The sequence below is a fragment of the Micromesistius poutassou genome (genome assembly GCF_964030765.1).
Source record: "Micromesistius poutassou genome assembly, chromosome: 11".
Classification (NCBI taxonomy): Eukaryota; Metazoa; Chordata; class Actinopteri; order Gadiformes; family Gadidae; genus Micromesistius; species Micromesistius poutassou.
In genome coordinates, this window is record NC_140281.1 from 9,820,860 (window position 1) to 9,840,060 (window position 19,201).

General features: G+C 43.4%; 1 protein-coding gene across 3 annotated transcripts; it reads left to right on the forward strand.

The window, feature by feature from the left end:
• The first annotated feature begins 26 nt into the window (after window positions 1–26).
• Window positions 27–19,172, forward strand: nup58 (nucleoporin 58). 3 transcript variants are annotated; one of them, XM_084475483.1, is made up of 14 exons: window positions 27–410; window positions 917–1,071; window positions 4,048–4,080; window positions 4,293–4,571; window positions 5,868–6,024; window positions 6,167–6,232; window positions 6,355–6,529; window positions 6,823–6,902; window positions 7,308–7,426; window positions 7,961–8,043; window positions 8,827–9,028; window positions 15,476–15,559; window positions 16,893–16,988; window positions 17,487–19,172. In XM_084475483.1, the coding sequence occupies exons 1-14, from the start codon at window positions 331–333 to the stop codon at window positions 17,651–17,653; spliced, it is 1,776 nt and encodes a 591-aa protein (XP_084331609.1). In that variant the 5' UTR covers window positions 27–330; the 3' UTR covers window positions 17,654–19,172. The 3 variants fall into 3 exon arrangements, with proteins under 3 accessions (XP_084331609.1, XP_084331607.1, XP_084331608.1); XM_084475481.1 differs by lacking the exon at window positions 15,476–15,559; XM_084475482.1 differs by lacking the exons at window positions 15,476–15,559; window positions 16,893–16,988.
• Window positions 19,173–19,201: the final 29 nt, after the last annotated feature.

Sequence of the window (19,201 nt, forward strand, 5' to 3'; positions counted from 1 at the left end):
AACCCAAACGGGAAGTAGACTGAGAGCGCGGAATAGTCAAAAAATAGCATGCGTGGTGGCTCGAACATGCACTTTTTTTAACAGCGTTTACCATTCATGAGCGATGTAACTGAGTTTACGTTGGGATAATGTATAAGTGGTGCCCATGTAAAGTTGATCGCACCTTGTTTGCCTATTATGATTAAAATAATATATGAAATCGGGCCCTAACGCGGGCGTCTTGGAGGTTTGCTAGCTAGCTAGCTAGCTAGCATCAGTAATAATTCTCAATTGCTACTGCCTTGGAACATCAAACAGTAGCCAAAATTGAACACGGGCACAATTAACAAAATGTCTAGCTTTAACTTCGGATCAACGACCCTTGGGGCGCCCGCTGCCGGTGGGGGCTTTGCGTTTGGTGGGGCTACCAGGTAATCGTTTTGCTTGAGACACCATAGTGGGCCCTGCATGGGTAAACTTATTCTTCTTATGGCATAAGTCAACCCCTTTTTTTTTATAACGATTGCATGCCATGTATGCCTATGTTTTTATGTATGGAAAGTATACAGATGGTTTTGAGCCAACGTGCATAAATAGAGGGAATTGGATGAATATGTAACTAACAACAACAATGGCATGTGATGGCCAAGGTTAAGCAAAGTGAATATTTCTCACCCAGATTTCTGTGTGAAGGGTAATTATATGCATATAAAGACGGTACATTATCCAACCGTGTGATCATCATCCATATCTGGCTTAATTTGTTATTCGTTTTTGTCTTTAAGCAGAACGAGCACATGAGTCGGTTCCCTCCACTTTTCAGATCCTACATATTACATGTACCCTTCCTTAAGTTATTGGTAGTGTTGCCGTTTTAAATGGGATCATCTGGATAAAACCTGGGTGCTAACTAATGTTTTTTTGTCCCCTGTCCTAGTGCGCCCGCACCTGCAGCCAATGCTGGCTTCAGCTTTGGTAATGCACTGGGCGCAGTGTCCGCTGCTCCTGCTGCTGTAGCAACCGCGACCCCAGCCCTCAGTCTCTTCGGCCAGAAACCCACAGGTGGCTTCTCTTTCAGCACACCTGCCGCAGGTAAACCTTTTGGTTAACACACAAAGCAACAAGAAATGAATAAGTTAGTTGTTTGATTTGATATACTTGGATGTTGATTAACATACATGTGAACGGGTTGCGGTAACACATCTCTGTCCATGCGAGGGCGCTCGCCGGTGAGTGCACAATGAATGGGAGTCGACAGGGTTTCACCCTCAAATTCCACTTTTCTCAGGGTGTAATTTTTTGTCAAGTAATTTGAAAGTCACATTCAAAAGGGGGGGCTAAGATAATACACTCAGCTGAATATTGAATTTTTTAAGTTCACTTATCTGTTCTAAAAAGATGATGACGTCACTGCCAGAGGTCCTGCTTTACGGCAAGTTCTGAGTCACTTTGGCACTTCCGCATATATATAATATATATATATAACAATTAACTTTGACGGAAAGTCCACCTTAAGATAATGTTTTTGATTCAGCTTCAGATGCCAACAAGAGGGGTCTCTGGTCGTAATCAGTCGCAAGTCCGTCCCTGACCAATCAGCATTCATTAGCAGAATGTTAGCGTGTACGGCCAACCACGGCCCAAACTCTAAGAAATCAAAAGGACATTAGTACTCATTCATTCGACTTTTGAACTATAATCTATATTGAACTTGCGGAATCTACAATAAAATCAGTGATATTTCAACAACAAGCCGGTGAAAGATACATTTAGCCGTCTAGCCCCATAGACCTTCATTCATTCTGCACTCATGCGATCAACCCCAGTGGAATTCTAATGGAACTGCAACCAAGTTCGATACAATGGGGCTCAATATAAAGTGCCAAGACGCTCCTTAGACGGGCTCGGATTTCACTACAATGTCATTTTTGAATGTGTATTCCTAAAACTGACATGGCCAGACCATTAAGCAATATATTGGTCTGGAACCTAATTTTCGATGTCCAAGGGGTCTTATAAACGACCGCAGACAAATGCCTCTAGAAGAAATTGGATAGACCTGGAACTCAATCAGAGCAACGAAACGCGTACATCTGCGAAAACGCATACATCAGTGACAACTAGGGGTGTGAACGGGTACACGTGTACACGTGTAACCGGTTAGTAAATCATAACCGTTTAGGAAAAATCAGTAAACGAAAACCGAAAAAAAAAAAAAATTTAAATCTTCAATCAAAATTAACACGTACTATTTATTTAGAGATTAATAAAGCTACAAATGTTCCACTTTGACAACATTAATGCGCTAAGAAATGCACGTGATAAATGTTGGGTAACTGACCACCGGGCATTACGTCATGTAACACGTAAGTTTCACTTTGGACTTGCGATGGCAGCTGACACGAAACAGCGAAGTGAGGCGTGGAGGTTTTTTGAAAAAAACGCGAAAGGAGACCAAGTGAAATGTACACTGTGTGGTGTACATTTGGCTTTTAAAAACGATGATGGGGGGGGCGTTTGTAGGAGTGCATCTGCCAAGCAATCAACATAATATTAGCTAGAACCCTTCACATGGTCAAGAGTCTGCCTAATCACGAGGTGACACAGCATGTGAATGCTTGAGGAGGAACCACGCAACCGTCTGAGGTGAATCCATCAACTAAGACGCACAATAATTGAGGTGGTGGTCTATTGGTCGAATGAGGAGTTGTCGTCACGGCACAGAGCCCCCCCCCCCCCTTCCCGCCATGTTGGAAGGTACGCCCCTCCGAGTGCAGCTGAGCCTTGCGTTATTGTTGACACGGTAGCTGCTAGCAGAGGAGGTTGTTGCAATTCTCTACTGTTTTAACAATGCCTGGAAATAACTGCTGCATTAAAAACTGCTTCAATGCCTCACACGATTGTGGAGGAAACCATAAGAACAGTGGGCTACAGTTTGTCAGGTTCCCTAAATGGACAACGCACTGAAGGCTGCCCCACACTACAAGATTTTTTAATCTTATGCGATTTTTGAGTCGGATGTACACCACACACTTAAAGAGAATCTCAGCCCATTTGTTGCTCTCCGATCGTAAATACAAATACATGAGATTCGAACACAAGACGGAACATCACACATCGGACAATCTTGTCCGATAATTGCCCGCTGCGGAGGTAGAACTAGAGCAACTCGCGTCAACAGTGAAAATGGATCAGCGTCTTTTGACAACAGTGGTTTCCGCGATGCTTATGCTTACATAATATCAGAGAATATCCGCGTCAGTTCGGCCGCGGCGCAAATGAATAAAGATCATAAACATCATAAACTGAATGGCTGTACAAGTGTTCTGAGACACGGCTGCGAACCGGCAACTTAAAAAAAAAAAGTAGTGCCGGTTTGGTGACGGTTCCGTGCCGCTGCCGTATCCAGTGGAATAGCCTACATTGACTATAATGGAAACTTTCTAATGTCTTCTTGTGTTCTCTGCATTTTCACTAGGACCCTTTTCCTTCGCCTTATTCTTCTCCATTTATTTTTTTATTTCTATCTCGTAATGTCTCCTACGTCTCTATGTTGCGTATTTACTTATCTGTCTCTATGCCGCTCTGACAACGTTGCCCCTGGCAACCGATAGCCGTGGATGCCATCATGGCGGACGGGCTCAAACCCCTCCCCTCCCCTCCCCAAAAATCACGTGACTCATTCTCAATAGCGCGACTGTGGTCCACTCAAAAAAAAAAACGGTTAACGTGTACACGAATAAAAAGGGGTCGTGTAACCGTTTACAATTTTTTGTAACCGTTCACACCCCTAGTGACAACTGTGTTGGTTGTTTTTATAAAAATGCCTCAACGGCGCTCCCATAGGGTGCTCCTCTTTAGTCATTGAATCAAACCTGCCTCATATCAGATAAACGGTAAATCCATTTTACTGTCCAGACCCGGGACAGGTCTGCTGGATGTCTCTCTGAATGGGAGGTTGGCCAGACCTCATGACAGGGCAAATAAAACATGAGCTCACTGATTCGTCTGTCGTTTCCCAGGCTATACAAATGTATTTCATTTTCTGAAAATGTTGTCAACTTACAGGTGCTGTGGCACCCACTGCTGGGCTTACATTAGGTAAAGTTGAGTTTTCTTCTATACGTTTAAATTATGTAAGTCATGCTTAAAATATCTAGTAGCCAAGTCTGCCGAATCCATTAATGTATCTATTTTTGTGAGATACGATTTCTGCAATTAGATTGTCTACACATGCTTAAAAGGGCAATCAAATATCCCCAACTAAATTTATTAAAATTTTATAATCCACTGTTTGCGCGCTGTCTCCCCAGGAGCCCCAGCTGCTGCAACCGCCACCACCGGCTTCAGCCTGGCCTTCAACAAGCCCGCTGCTTCAGCCGGCCCCTTCTCCCTCACAGCCGCCACCACTGCTGCAGCCCCTGCCTCCACGGGCCTGATGTTGGGCTCCATGCTGGGCTCCATGGCCCCTCAGCAGCAGCAGCAGCCTGCCATCTCAGGCTTCGGCATGGGCCTCGGAAGCATCGCCGCCAGCAGCGCAGCCCCCGCAGGCTTTTCGTTGGGCAGCAGTCTCTTTGCAAACGCTGGGGCTGGTGAGGAATACAAGGCCTTATAGTTGTGGTCCCCAAGTTACAGTGTTCCCTTTAAAAAAAAAAAAAAGGGAACACTGTATCAAATTGGCTGTATCAAATTGGCTATGTCTGCTGTCATTGATGGGGTTTGACATCTACTGTTGACATTATGCTTCTCCACTTTAAGCCATCTATAAATGGCTGAATTTAGTAAGTTGAAAATTGCTCACATCTTCTGGAATGTTGTGGTGTTCCCTCTGGTTTTTTCAATTGCGTCTGAAGCCTGACAAGATGCATGCTTTAATAGACGCCATAACTGCAAATGAATCCTAATTGTTAGTCACGGTGAAGATTTACAGTCAAATTCAAACACTTAAAGGTCCCATGGCATGAAAATTTCACTTTACAAGGTTTTCTAACATGTTGAGTTCCCCTAGCCTCCCTATGGTCCCCCAGTAGCTAAAAATTGCATTAGGTGTAAACCGAGAAGTAGCTATCTTACTCTGTCTTAGGAAAAAAGGATTGCCCCGGGGGTGGCCAGTATTCAGCGGGCAGCCCTGGGGGCGGCCAGCGGCCAGCGGGGCTCCGACGGACCCCTGCCGTGCCAGCGGGGCTGGGCGGGCAGCTCCGGGGGCGGCCAGCATTCAGCATTCAGCAGGCAGCGGGGCTCCGACGGACAATCCTGGGCAACAATCCTTTTCTCCGCCATGTCGCGGTTCCCAATTCCTTCTCAACCAACCCGACGCAGACAACCCCGGGCAACAATCCCTTTCTCCTCCATTTCGCGGTTCAGTCTGTACTTAATATTGACGTGGAATTGGAAGAACCAGAGGTGTCTGAGAACCCGATGCAGTCGTTTGAGATTCATAATATCATCCGGAGGCGCAAACAGCTTTTGACCATGATAATATATATTATATTATATAGATATCTAAATATAATATGCTCCGGCTCCTGCCGGAGCACCCGAAGTGTTCAGTGTTCCACTGTAAACACTAGCGCATGGTACCATGGCCGCAAGCTGCTCAGGGCCACACACCCACCCTCCACCTTGACCCGCCTCTAAAAACGGCGCGTTTGTGGCGCGCTAATTGTGGGACTGGCTCATAGTGGCTGTAACTCTGCACCAAGGCTGAATTTCTTGAACGTCGACAAGTACTGTATTAGGGGTCCACTAATAGCTATATTAAAGCATCCATAAAATAGCATGCCTTGGGACCTTTAATGAATGCATTAAGTAGAAGTCTCTTCCTTTGAGTGGGCGTCTGAATATGATCTCCTCCTGGGTGAGCTCTGAGCGTGTGCCATCTGTTCCAGGTCTGGGTCAGCCCACACTGGGAGGAGTGGGCTTGACCCTGGGTTCTCTGGTAGCCACCCAAGCCGCCGCTCCCGCTCCCAGCATGGGACTGGGCGGGGTGGACTTCAGCACATCTTCGGAAAAGAAGAACGACAAGTCATCGGGCGCCAATCCTCAGTAAGTTCTGGAATTGGTGCTCTATTAACGTTGTTGTTTTTGGGTAAACTGTTCTACAATCTTGTCTACCAATTGGTCTGCAGTATTTTGGTTGGCCTGTTTTTAACTGTATATTTTGCTTGCATTGCTTTGATTTTCAAAGGGACAGTAAAGCGTTGAAAGATGAGAACCTGCCTCCAATCATCTGTCAGGATGTGGAGAATTTCCAGTGAGTTTAAGTGATAAATGCTAACTATAAAATATTGTATTTGTCACCTGAAACCAAACGTTATGCACGATATTGTTTCAAAAACTGAACTGACCCATGGCCACCCCTCTTCCACCCGGCAGGAAGTTTGTGAAGGAGCAGAAGCAGGTTCAGGAGGATATCAGCCGCATGTCCTCCAAGTCCATGGGAAAAGTGCAGGAGGACATCAGGAGCCTTAAGCAGCTGCTCTCAGTCAGCGCCAGCGGCCTGCAGCGGCAGGCACTGGCCATAGAGAAGCTGAAGCTGGAGACTGCACAGGTAGGCACAACAAGTGTGGAGCATTGGAAATGGGGTTCTAACACAATGATGTATTTAACCTCAATTTAAAGTAGTAGCTTTAAAGTAAGGGTTAGTCAGCTAAGTGTCCATATCGCTAACCCTGTTCTTAGCCTGGTGTTCCAAAAACTCAAGTAGTATAACCTTTCAGGTTGGATTAGAATGTGACAAATTCTGTTTGGTTCAAAATGTTTTACTGCAGTTGACCATTGTTTGTGAATTGAGCCACTAGCGGTTTGCTCAGATGATTAACTTTGTCCCTTTCCGGCTCCCAGGAGCTGAAAAATGCTGACATAGCACTGCGGACCCAGAAGATCCCCCCCGGGTTGCAACACGAGAACACGGCTCCTGCTGAGTAAGTCAGCCACCGGGTAGTCCAAAAACAACGATAACAGTAGGAAACCGTCTAGGCTTCTATGCGGTCACTGTACCATGTTGGATCAGGTTCAAGGTTACCATCACCATGGCCCTTTAATGAATGGCTTATTTTAAACTGGCTACTCGACGGAAGTTCCCTCTGCCCTCCTGTTTGTAATGGACCATAAGTCCGTATTTCAGCAGTATTGGTGCCAAGCTGAAAATATGAATCATAAGGTCTTTAGGTTAAGCAAACGTGCCCCGTTGCACCTTTTTCGGCCATGCCTGCCTACAATTGATCCCATTACTCTTGTCCTTCTGTCCTTGATCTTCCTGATCTTATTTCAAACAAGCATGGTAAAGCGTTTGTTTTTTAACCAACCATTCATCTCTCCTTTCATAGCTATTTCCGCTGCCTGGTGGAGCAGTTTGAGGTGCAGCTCCAGCAGTACAGGCGTCAGATCGAGGAGTTGGAGAACCACCTGACCACGCAGGGCAGCGGCTCACACATCACCCCTCAGGGTAGGCCGCTACCCTCACGCCATGGCTCAGTTAAAGGCTAAATTACCCTGTTCTTGCTTGTGTTAACCCCAAACTGCTTGCTTTTATGTTTCTTTACAATTCTGTTATCATTGTCTAGTCCCCACTAGGCCTTGTTAAAGGTCCCATGACATGCCATTAGGTGTGGTGTGATTAGCTGTTACAAGCCATTTTGTAAATCTGCCCCTTTATGATATCACAGGTGTGCGTGTCGACCTAGATGTGTGACGGATAGATGAGCAACGTTTGCTACAGTCCACTGGGTAGGCTAGTAGACTGATCCAGCACACAACTAGGTGGACACGGCCACACCAAATGGCTTGTAACGGCTAATCACACCAGACCTGGTGGCATGTCATGGGACCTTTTTAAGCCTTGCAAATTAAGTCATCCCTGCTATCCAAGCCCAGTTTGGCAGGGCCAGCAACTACCGTCCCAGGGTCTAGTTGACTGCTGGAACCGATAATAGCGTTTAGGTAACATGGTCCTCTTTTTGTGTGTTTGTATTTCTAACAGACCTGTCCATGGCCATGCAGAAGTTATACCAAACCTTTGTGGCACAGGCCGCACAGTTGCAGTCTGTCCATGAGAACGTAAAGGTGAGTTTTCTTCTTCTTCCTCCTCTAGACATGCATATACCGGGAATGAGCATGAGTTAATTGATTGGTTGCCTAGCCATTGCTATTCTTTTCCTAGATTTCTCCTCCACTTACAGCAAGGCCTGTTCACACAAAACAAATGATTAACAGTGGCCTTTAGCCTACCCATAATTTTGAATAATCAAATCATTTTGTTGACTCAAATAGACTGACGTGAGGTCAAAACTAAAAAGTCATGTGCTTGCATAACTGCCATATCAAACAGGCTATAGAGGATTCTTCAGGCAAGATATGAGAGTTGGAAAAGGGAGCAGAAGAGAGCACTGTTTTGAAAGTAAACAGTTTTGAACTCCAAAAAAACCTCCCTCCCCTTCAGTGTTTCATTCAGACACCCAGGGTTGAGCCTAGCTATATGTTACAATAATTGATATTAGCTTATGTTATATTATATTGTATGAGGCTAATTAGCCTATATTTTCTGTCAAATTTCATGCAAATGCTGACATGAATGGACGCGCACATTGGCGTTGTTGTATTGTGAAAAGTTACGTTTGTTTGTAGAAACTTTGAGGTTTAGCAGCGGGCCTCTGTGCCTCACCTTTAGACAGCTGTGGGTAGCCCTGCAGATTGAATCACACACGATGGAGGGGGCTGCAGCCTACCTAGAAACTGCTTAGTACTGATGCAAGGTGCCTTGCTCAACCACAGAAAGTTAACCTCCTGAGTTCATCCCTCCAAGCCCTCATGTTCCTGTCTCGCTCCACGCTTTTGTTCTTGCCACAGATCCTGAAGCACCAGTATTTGTCGTACCGACGGGCCTTCCTGGAGGACTCCACCGACGTTTTCGAGTCCAAGCGGGCCTCCAACAGGAAATGGCAGAGCACGCCACGCCTCACCACCGGCCCCGCCCCCTTCTCCAGCGTGCCTAACGCCGCGGCGGTTGCCATGGCAGCCACGCTCACGCAACAGCAGCAGCCTGCTCCAGGTCTGACCGCCTTCAAGTTCTAGAACCTTCCGACACCTCTGATCTTTCTCTCTCTCTCTCTCTCTCTCTCTCTCTCTCTCTCTCTCTCTCTCTCTCTCTCTCTCTCGCTCTCTCTCTTCCCCCCCCCACCAATACACTTGTAGTGAATGGAGTCTAGCTGGAGTTGAGGGACGGTGGGCATGGAATATGAGAGTTGGAGAGCATAGATAACACAAAAGTTAATAATAAAATATATAGTGCCAGAACTGTGTGTGTGTGTGAGAAGGGTAGTATAGTATTCGGTCGGTCTTGGATGCAGGGACGGAGAAGCCGATTGTGATAACAAATGTGGTGCCAAAGTCCCGACAGGAAAGACGTAATTTCTTTGCTGCTTTGTCGCTGACCTCTCAAAAACCTAGTGTGGTGGGAACACCAACTGTACTTGATAGCAAATGGCCCTCTGGAGGACATATGAAGCCAATGCACCTTATAGTGTGTTAAGTGAGTGCAAAGCACTCCTCCAACAGAAGGACTACTAGCGACGGATGATGACAATAGCAAACAGAAAGCAGGCAAGTCACTGGTTATTTTTTAAGTACAAATTGTCTCCATTTAACTTGGCTTGATTGGTGACTTGCAACTTAAGGAAAGGTCCCTAAGTAGTCAATGACTGATATTGTATCTAAACGGGTGCTTAAAATGAGTGAAGGTCATTACAATTGGCATCTATGATAAACAGGTGTGTGTGTGTGTGTGTGTGTGTGTGTGTGTGTGTGTGTGTGTGTGTGTGTGTGTGTGTGTGTGTGTGTGTGTGTGTGTGTGTGTGTGTGTGTGTGTGTGTGTGTGTGTGTGTGTGTGTTTTCCCGGTACATTTGGTCTAAAGTTAAACTGGTGTATGTGAAGTGTAAATAATGTAGCTCTTACTGTTCCCCAACAGAAAAAGGGCACACTCTTGTGTAGGAATGCTGTGTCTTGTCAGATACAAGTGACATTGGACTTTCAGTGCAGTATTAATATTATCCCTCCTGGATATTGGCTCTCAGAACATCAACATTTGCCTTTACTTCTGGATTCACCATTCATTGGCCCATGACTTGCTTTCTATCCAGAGCTAGACATAAATTTGCGCTTTACATTTTTTGTCGAAGAAACAACTTGGTTCAAATTTGTGCCAAAATGAGAAAAATGTTAGCCACAATTTGACATGAAACCTACAAATGCCTTGCATCCTCCACTGTCCAAAAATATAATGTCATCATGTCCTTGGTACATATGTGTAGCCTAAAGCATTTGGCAGAGATTAAACCTTAACTTAAAGCTGTTATCCTACATGCTGCTCATTCATACTCCGAATCAGTATTCACAGAAACGGCACTACAATGTACACAAACACTATGTTGGCACTAACTGTAGACTCATCCAAGTACATCAACCACGTCAGTAGTCAAGGAGACTGGCATGTGTTTTATTTTTTATTCTGCAGTCATGGGTTTGAGTCGTATATTTTCGCACAGTTCAGTTGTTCAAGCAAGTTCAAGTAATTTTGTGTACGCTTTCAGGTTAAGCATCCATTTAGAACCACAGCTGTTAAACCATTTTAAGAAGCAAAGCTGAACAAGAAACATTTCCTTTTTTAATGGCAGTTCAATCCTTTGAAGTGTAAACATATGTCCAGTCACAATAACGCTGTGTTTCAGCTTCACTATGAATATTTAAAGCAATATGTCCATTCTATTTTGGGCAGTAGGGTAATATAGCAGAAAGATAATTCACTTTTTTGTTTGTATTCACTAACTGTAACCAATCACTTAAACTTATTTGAACAACACCAGAAATGCTACAGATGCTGAGACTGTTACAAGATCTGTGAAACACAAAACTGTCAGCCAAACAATGTGCAGGACTTGAATTATTTTCCTTTTTGATCGTGAACATTCACAATAGGGTTGGGCGATTTTCTTTTTTTTTACCCGTTAAACTCACCAAAACATAGGTGTACCATTCAACCACAACTCGTTATTCACAATTATGCGAGAACACATCTTATAACGTCTCTTTCCAATGTGCCATCAGCTGCTATGCTCTATTCTGCCACAGGGTGAAAGCACTCGTCGGCAAATCACTTATTTCCCCATTGTTCTTTCAATAAACCCCTTAACAATAACAGTAAAAGGCTACTAGGCGTGTTAAAGTAATATACTAGAGATGAATTATGACTGTCATAAGCTCGCTATTTGTAACTTTAAGTATGCTAGGCTAGGCCATAAGCCGAAAGGAATTATTAAATCGGTATATCTCTTTGCCTCAAATGGGGTGATTTTGGCAAGCATTTTCACCGGGAGATGGAGCCACTTTGCAAACAAGCTGGAGAACAGAAATAGCATTACATTTCATGTTTTTTCTCCATATTCAGTACGTATGCTGATTAAGTGTAGGACTTAATTTTATGTTACTTATTTGCTCATCATACCTGACATTTAAAGTTGTGGATTGAGAAAGAAATCCACCAGCCCTTCATCTTTCAATATTTATAAAGGCTAAGCTTTGTGCACATATTGACCATAAACCTAGGGCTAATCTTGGGGAGAAAAAAGAACAGGGAATTTGTGCTGGCATTCAATTCAGAATTCAAATTCAATATCTGCTAATGGTCATTCATTAATTCTGCCTTTGTTTTCTGACCTCAATCCTATTCCACGGAATGATTGTCTGCAGTCAGTTTTTTTTTTTTTTTAGCTTTTTTAGATGCTTTTGGTGCCATCAATATCATAGGCTCGTGCCTTGTGTTCAAGCACATCCCACTGATGTCAGATCAAATTCTTAACCCTCAAATGACGGCAGCAGACAGTAAGCACGACTCAAGAATGGGAGCAGTGAGGGAAATTTGAAGAAGTCTGAAAATAATTTGAGGGGTGCTTTTAACAAGGCGTAAGTGATTCGGACACGTCATAATTTTGTACGACCTTGACATCCTGTCCTAACAGAAAATCGCCCAACCCTCATACACACTAGTACCGTTGCACATCTGTCTAAACATGCCAAGAATGGTAATGTTCTGGTATTTGTTTGCAACCTTGGGGCTCTTTCTGGTCTTTTTTCACACTAACACTTTGGTTGAAGTGCCGTTATTGTGTGCGTGTGTAGACGGCAGTTTGAGAAATTAGTGCCTGGAAAAAAGTGTGGTAAACGGTGCCAACACATTTCAGGTCATAGGTTACGTCAGCTTAGTCTAGTGGTTCACCCAAGATCAAAGGGGTTTTCCCCGAGTGTCTCATTCAAAATGTAATAATGAAAGTATCACTCATGTAAACGTGTTTTAAGTACCATGCAGTCGGGGACTTTTCTTTACCTAAAGTGGAACCTAAGCTTGAGCAGTGTGCTGGTGTCTGATGTTGGAGACGGACTGAGCTAGCAAACTGAACCAACAGCAAGACATTTACTAAATGTAAAATGTTGTGCCTAACTGTTCAATAGTATTCTGTTTTGTTCCTTAAGGGCTACAATTTAAAATGTCTAGTTGGACCAAGTCCAAGTTTGACTAGATTGAACACCCTTTGGTTTTAGTTTTCATCCATTCAGATATAATTTAAACGAATGGATGACTATGTGAATACACTAACTTTTAACTTATTCCATAGAGGGACTGAGGTTGCCCATCTTATTTAATGCTTCTTGAAGACAAATGAGATGATTTGATGCCAAACTAAATACAAGTATTACCGTTCTATCTCATCCTCAACAAAAATGATGCAGTGTTTTTACATGGTACTAGATTTTTTAAATATGCATATCAAGGCCGGAGCACAAGATGCTACGCCGTGTCTTGCATAATGTATCCTAAATGCAGGTTATGTCACTGTCATTAGTTTGGCAAGCAAGACAAGTTGATTGTGCTGGTTTGATTTGTGGAACTCTGTAGTTAGGAATATATATTTAGTGCAGTTGCTGCTCCATGTCAGGTAGCCATTTTCTGCTGGTTTGGATGTGGTTTAGTGTTTGTGTGTGGTTGTGTGTGAAACAATTCTTACTCCCAATCCTATATGATGGTAGTTTTATAACTCGGAACTTCAAGCCAAACTGAATTGTATCACTGTTCTTTCGGTCACTTTTACACGTAATAGGCCACATCACCTCAGTGATGCTTGATCCCATTTTGGACCTTTTCTATTTAATCTTTTTTTGACCATCACATTGTACCTGGCTATCCAGGCCATAGTATTATTTAAGAAATCACACCGTTTTGTGCACCTTTTAGGGTTTTGTAACATGCTTTGCCGGTCGATACTACTGAAGTGGCCCGGTTTGGAAAAGTCAAATCAAAAACCTTGTGTGATCACTTGTGGTCGTTTTCTTGTAGGAATTTGTTCTCTTTAGAAATGCTGTGACACTATTTTGTGGAAGAGATTCTACTGGCACTTGGTTAAGAAGTGTTCCTGAAAATGTGATTTATATGAATATTTTCCCTTTGCTCATTTTATATGGTATTCCAAATCCTAACCTAAACAAATGATAAATTCTGATATTTCAGACCATGTTGTAAGTAGAGGTATCAGCTGGTTCGGACCGTTTTGAATGACTGTTTTGTCGTATGAATACAAAATATTTAAATCCCAGACATGCAACCTGTCAGTGTTTTTATTTGTTTGTAATTACTAGCATTCAGGGCGAGTTCCGGGGTCTAACTGATTGTTTGCAATAAGTAAACTGGGGGCAGGAGTTGATAGAGAGCTTGCAATGACAGAGTTCATTAGATTATCACTCTCCAATTGTAATAATTAAATGGACCCCCCCCCCCCCCCCACCATCCCACACTTCTCCTCTCTCTCCCATTTTCATGTAGTGGTGTACACTTGACAGGGAATCACAGATGCTACTTATATCCTTTTATCTAAATCTTGAATGCTTTTGTTTTTAAAGATGCGTGTGTTTATTCCTATATAACCTATGCCTGTCAATACAGTATGTTTAATATATGATTATGGTGTGCCTTCTTATGCTTTATTCAAATACTGGTTCATGTGATGCATTTTTTTGGCATACGCTAGTTCATTCACTCTCAATCTTGGAGGTTTTTGAAAAACGTGTCAAATGCAATAGTGACTAGGAATTAACAATCAGTTCTGTTAAAAAAAAAAACTACTTTGTTTTTATGAAAATGGAATTGCATATTATAACTGACAATAAATCCGTTTTTAAATGAAGAAACCTTTTTGTCCTTGTTTCTTTTTGACTTGAGCTTTTCAACATGTAGACTGATTGGAAATCATGTCAAAATTGGGTGTGTGGCTAAAAGGAAACAAGACAGGTTTCTGAGTGAAAGAACTAGCAACAAAAAAAATGACATCTCATGCCAAGTGCAAACAGGGCCCTAAAATGTTCCCCATGCTTCTGCCTCTCAGATTACTTGATTGCTGCTAATCAATTAAATCAATGTAAGGGTCATATTCACCCTAAACAATGCAGAAAAAAACACATTTCACCCTGGAGAACAAAAAGAATAAAAAAGAGCCACATAAAAGGAGCTCAAGATTTAAATATGGGCCCTTATTTTTGTGCCAATTTTTGGTTAATAATGATTAATGTGACCATTATCTTTTGTCAAGTTTGACAGAAGACCTCCTCCTTGGAAAATCTGTTTCGTTGATCCACCACACAAGATTAATTTGGCACATTTGGAGATCTAAAACTAGAACTCAAACCCAAAAGTCAGACCTCACCTACATTGCCTTACCCCTGTCACAGAAGGGGTCAGGTATAAACGGTTCAGAGAGGCAGTCTGGCCCAGTGACCAAGCCATCTCAACCTCTTAAATGCGTTAAGTGTTTAGGCATCATTATTTCAGGTCTTTAATCGAAATGTCTATTAAACAGGGAAAGGGATAGTATACAAATTACATTAAGCTTATGTAAAATAAGGAGATGTAATGTACCAGGTTTGAGCAAATGGCTATTTTCCACCCGTAGTCCCTAATATTATAGTAGTGAAGTTTCCAATCCGATTACGACATGTCAAATGATGACTGCTAAACTTGGCTGACATTTTAATCAATCTTGTTGATGATGCATGTTATAGTCATTCAATTAATCAAACTTGGTTGAGGGTAAGATCATTGGAGATAGTTTAGTGGACTATACTAACAATGGTTTTGTCCCTAATTATCAGCCTATTCTGTCAGCAGTTGAGGCATCCACATAATTTATAAGGTGCCATCGTGGGTATGACTGGCTCATTTGGTTTAGCACCTCAGTCCTTCAATCGTTAAGTTAAGTACGGAGCACACGGAGAATGCATCCTTGCACAAAAGATAAGTTATTCATTATTGATTACCAGTAAGTTATAAGTCCATAGCCTGCTTTACATACGTAGTGTCTAGGTTTTGCTCCAGTTATTTCAAAGTCTAACGTGAACTTTGGAGGAGTAAAGCGTATGCTCTCTCTCTCCTTCTCTCTCTTTCTCCCTCTGACTCAGGGACCCAGGCACCCTTGGGGGCAGGGTTCGGGAACCCCTTTGCCTCTGGAGTCGGTACTAACTTGGGCTCTTCCAGCCTTGGAGGTACTACCTCTGTTCGTCTTTTTCATCATGCTTCATCATAGGCTTGTTTTCCTTTTTGTGTTTCCCCTTTCTTAAGCAATTTATTCTAATAGTTTCATTATTAGAAGCTTTGAATTATAATATATTAAAAGTTTTGACGCAGCCATCACTTTTTATTTTATTTCAGTTTATCAAATTAATGAAAGAAATTCAAAAAAAGCCCCTTGATGGTTGATGGTATGGTTGTTGACATTGTCTGTGTCGATGTAAATCAGTCATGATTTTGTTCCACTCACCCCCTCACAAAATTGGGCAGTTGGTGAGCGACATTCTTACATAATGTCAACAATTATCCTGGGATGTTCGCAAACTGGCCAAATCCTCTTAAGTAAAATATATTTTATCAACAAGTTAAAGTGATGACTGTAGGGAAACTGTTTGAATCATTAAGCCTTTTACCCCTGAAATTCTTGACCTGCTCTGCCCAGCCTTGTTCAGGCAAGTTGCTCACAAAGATCAGACGGTCGATTATTATATAAAGTTTGATGGCAGACAAGCTTTAACAATCTTTAAGTGCTTGATATGTGAAGACAAACTTAGCCAGCATCAACCCTGTAAAAAGGGGTCTACAGAGGTCTAAATCGATACCTTGCAGATGAGCAACTGAAGGAAAACATTTATTCAAATTCCCTGCTGAATCTTCTACTACTTGCGCTTTTCGGTAGAACATCTCCGTAACTCCGCCCCATCACTTTGGGTTTCCGGACCAGGCTCTGTGCTATCTCCCATTAGAAGTTCTGCCTTAACGCAGTAGGACTGCTAGATCCAAGAGTAGTAGTAGTAGTAGATGAATACACTGCTTAAAACATCGTGCCGTGGCTACATCTCAAGGCCATTGTAGTTTCACAATTGTATCGCCCCCCTCACCACGACGATACGCAGCCAAACCACCAGTTAACGTTGTAACATGCCGAGTCTACGGGGGCCATGGGACACTCGCCACAAAAAAATGTTTTTTGTAAGCAGTCTGGATGCGATTTAGCGTCCCATTAGTTCTGCTATCCCATGCATTCGGTTTTATTTTGACATTTCTATGCAATGGCGGTGCAGTGCAATCCATCCTTTGACTCGCTGTGTTCCCCCTTGTTAATTCTAATGGCAGTGTTGGCCTGCGCATAGCGCTGTGTGAAGAGCTTTTGTTCATGTGTGATTGTGTGCCTCTTATAGAAGCTCTGCCGCTACTTTCTGGGACTCATCTTTTGCTTTGTGTGTAGGTGGGTGTTGTGTGTGTGTGTGTATGTGTGCGTGTGTGTGCCCACACCAGAGTTAACCTCCCTGTCTCTCTCCACCACAGGTTATGGTGGGGGTCCGGGGTTTGGCGGGGTGGGAACAGGGGGCTCCTCTTTCGGCTTCTCCACCAGTAAGCCCACAGGAGGCAGTCTGAGTGCAGGTACATGCACATAACGCGGTGCGCGCCTCGGGGAGACTCACACACACGCATACCTGTGTCAAACTGGCAGGAAAACAAAAAACCTCTGTATCTCGTCTTGGGCCAGGTTAGTGGAGTGGCTCCTGGGGTGTTCGACTCCCAGCTGAAAGTAACTGGGTTCGATGCCCCATGTCCACAGTATACCGGTAGGCGTCCTTGAGCAGCATGCATAACCTCTACCTGCTGCTTAATCCCTCCACAAACCATGTGTAACTGACTTTGCTCCAAGTCACCTTGAATAGAATTGTCGTCTAAATGGTAAATAACATGTTATTTTACAGTAAGGACAGTTCAAATGATCTATTACCTATCATGGAAAGTAATGATCTCTTCAATCTGGCTCTCGCTCTGGCTCTCATATGTTGTGGGTTGTAAGTGGGGTATTATCTTCTGTATCCATTCTGAACCCTATCTCTCTGTGTCCGTCTCTCCCTCTCTGCCTCTCTCCGTCCGATCCAGGCTTCGGTAGCAGCAACACCTCGGGCTTCAACTTCAGCAACCCGGGCCTCAACGCCTCGGCCGGTCTGACATTCGGTGTGTCCAACCCCCCCGTGGTGGGCTTCGGTACGCCGGGTGCCCTCCAGCTCAAGAAGCCCCCCGTAGGCAATAAGAGGGGCAAGAGATAGAAACGTCAGCATCGACCACTGAGAGAACGAGAAAACATAGAAGAACACAATAACACATTGAGCGTTACAAACCTTAGGTTGTGGTTAGGCAGATTGGCCCTCGGAGATCATTGCGTCACCCATCTGCTAACGTTAGACCATCTGGATCTGGGGTTAGAGCACAAAAGCGACGACATTTTGAACATGTTTTTGTTTTGTTTTATCAAACTGTTTCCATCTCCCTCAATTGAATTGGAGTTGCCAGTGTAGCTCGTCTTTATATATTGTTTCCTGTATTGGTTTTAAATGTTTTTCTTTGAGAGTTCCTAAGATGTATAGTACAAATGAGTTCTGTGGGGTGTTCAGTGCTACCAGTCATGGCTTCACTGACGGAATGTATCTGCTGTTTAGACCAACGGGCGTATATCGTCCCCTTTGAGAGACATGTAGTGTGGTCATTGTTTACCTTTGACGGGAAAGAGTCACCGTCAACTACAGTGAGATACGTCATTTGGTCTGATGTGAAGGTAGCGTTCAGCTGCTTGCGTTGCATTGAAAGCATGACTTCGTCCATTTGCATCGGCTCGGTTTAGTGCTCGAGTACCTTTGCGTTTTAAGCACCGCAGTGCTTTTAGTAATGCTCAACTTCATTAATACAGGTGATGCGTCAAGTATTCAAGAAGATCGCCGGGGAACATTTGCATCCTGGGTCAGTTGCATAATTCAGATAAGACTCCTTGCCATTTACCTGTTTGAATAAATTTCAAGCAAGGAAACCCAGATTATGTTAAAGCAAAGGGAATGAGGTGTGTGTGGTTTCAACCTGACAGAACCGTTGGGGCATTTCCATCTCAAAATGTAATCAGATTCAAGACTTTTATAGGGACAGGAGGCTGTACCCCAGGACGGGTTCTTTTGGGGTGGGGCGGGGCGGGGGGGGGGGGGGGGAGATAAGCACAGTTTTATTTTTATATCCACTGGAGAAAAACCTTAATTTTGTTAGGAGGGTAACCAGCACATTGGGGGGTGTAGTCCCTGAAGTCCAGACAACTCTATGTTGTCATCACTATAGCGTCCAGCCAGTTTTGTACGATTGCGTTCCCAGCACACTTTCTGTGACTGTTGAAATGTCTACCAACGTGGGGGAAAACAGAATTGGAGGGAGTATTGTGTTGTTGATATAAGGTGGTTTGAGTGTTTGAGTCTGAAAGGGATTCGACACACTGATTCTTCCATCTGCTCCCTGTAGGCAATCAACATGTGTACAAGTCATAAGCATTTTGTTTGCACTCGCTAGAGAATGTGCTGGCAGTGACTTTGTGAATGTGCCTGCTGTTGAGTATGAAATATAGTCTGTCTTTATCGTTTGCCGTCTTGTTTTGTCCTGATGAGTCTGAAAAAATGGTGTGCTCTTTTTCTCTATTCAAACATCTGTCTGCTACCAAATACTTGGAGTTGTGATATTTTCCCCCCATTGTTCTGTTAGTGTAAACCTGTATTTTCAACAACAAAAAACTCTTTATAAATAAAGTACTTGAGATGTCTGCCTTCAACTTCGCCTCTTGTCTA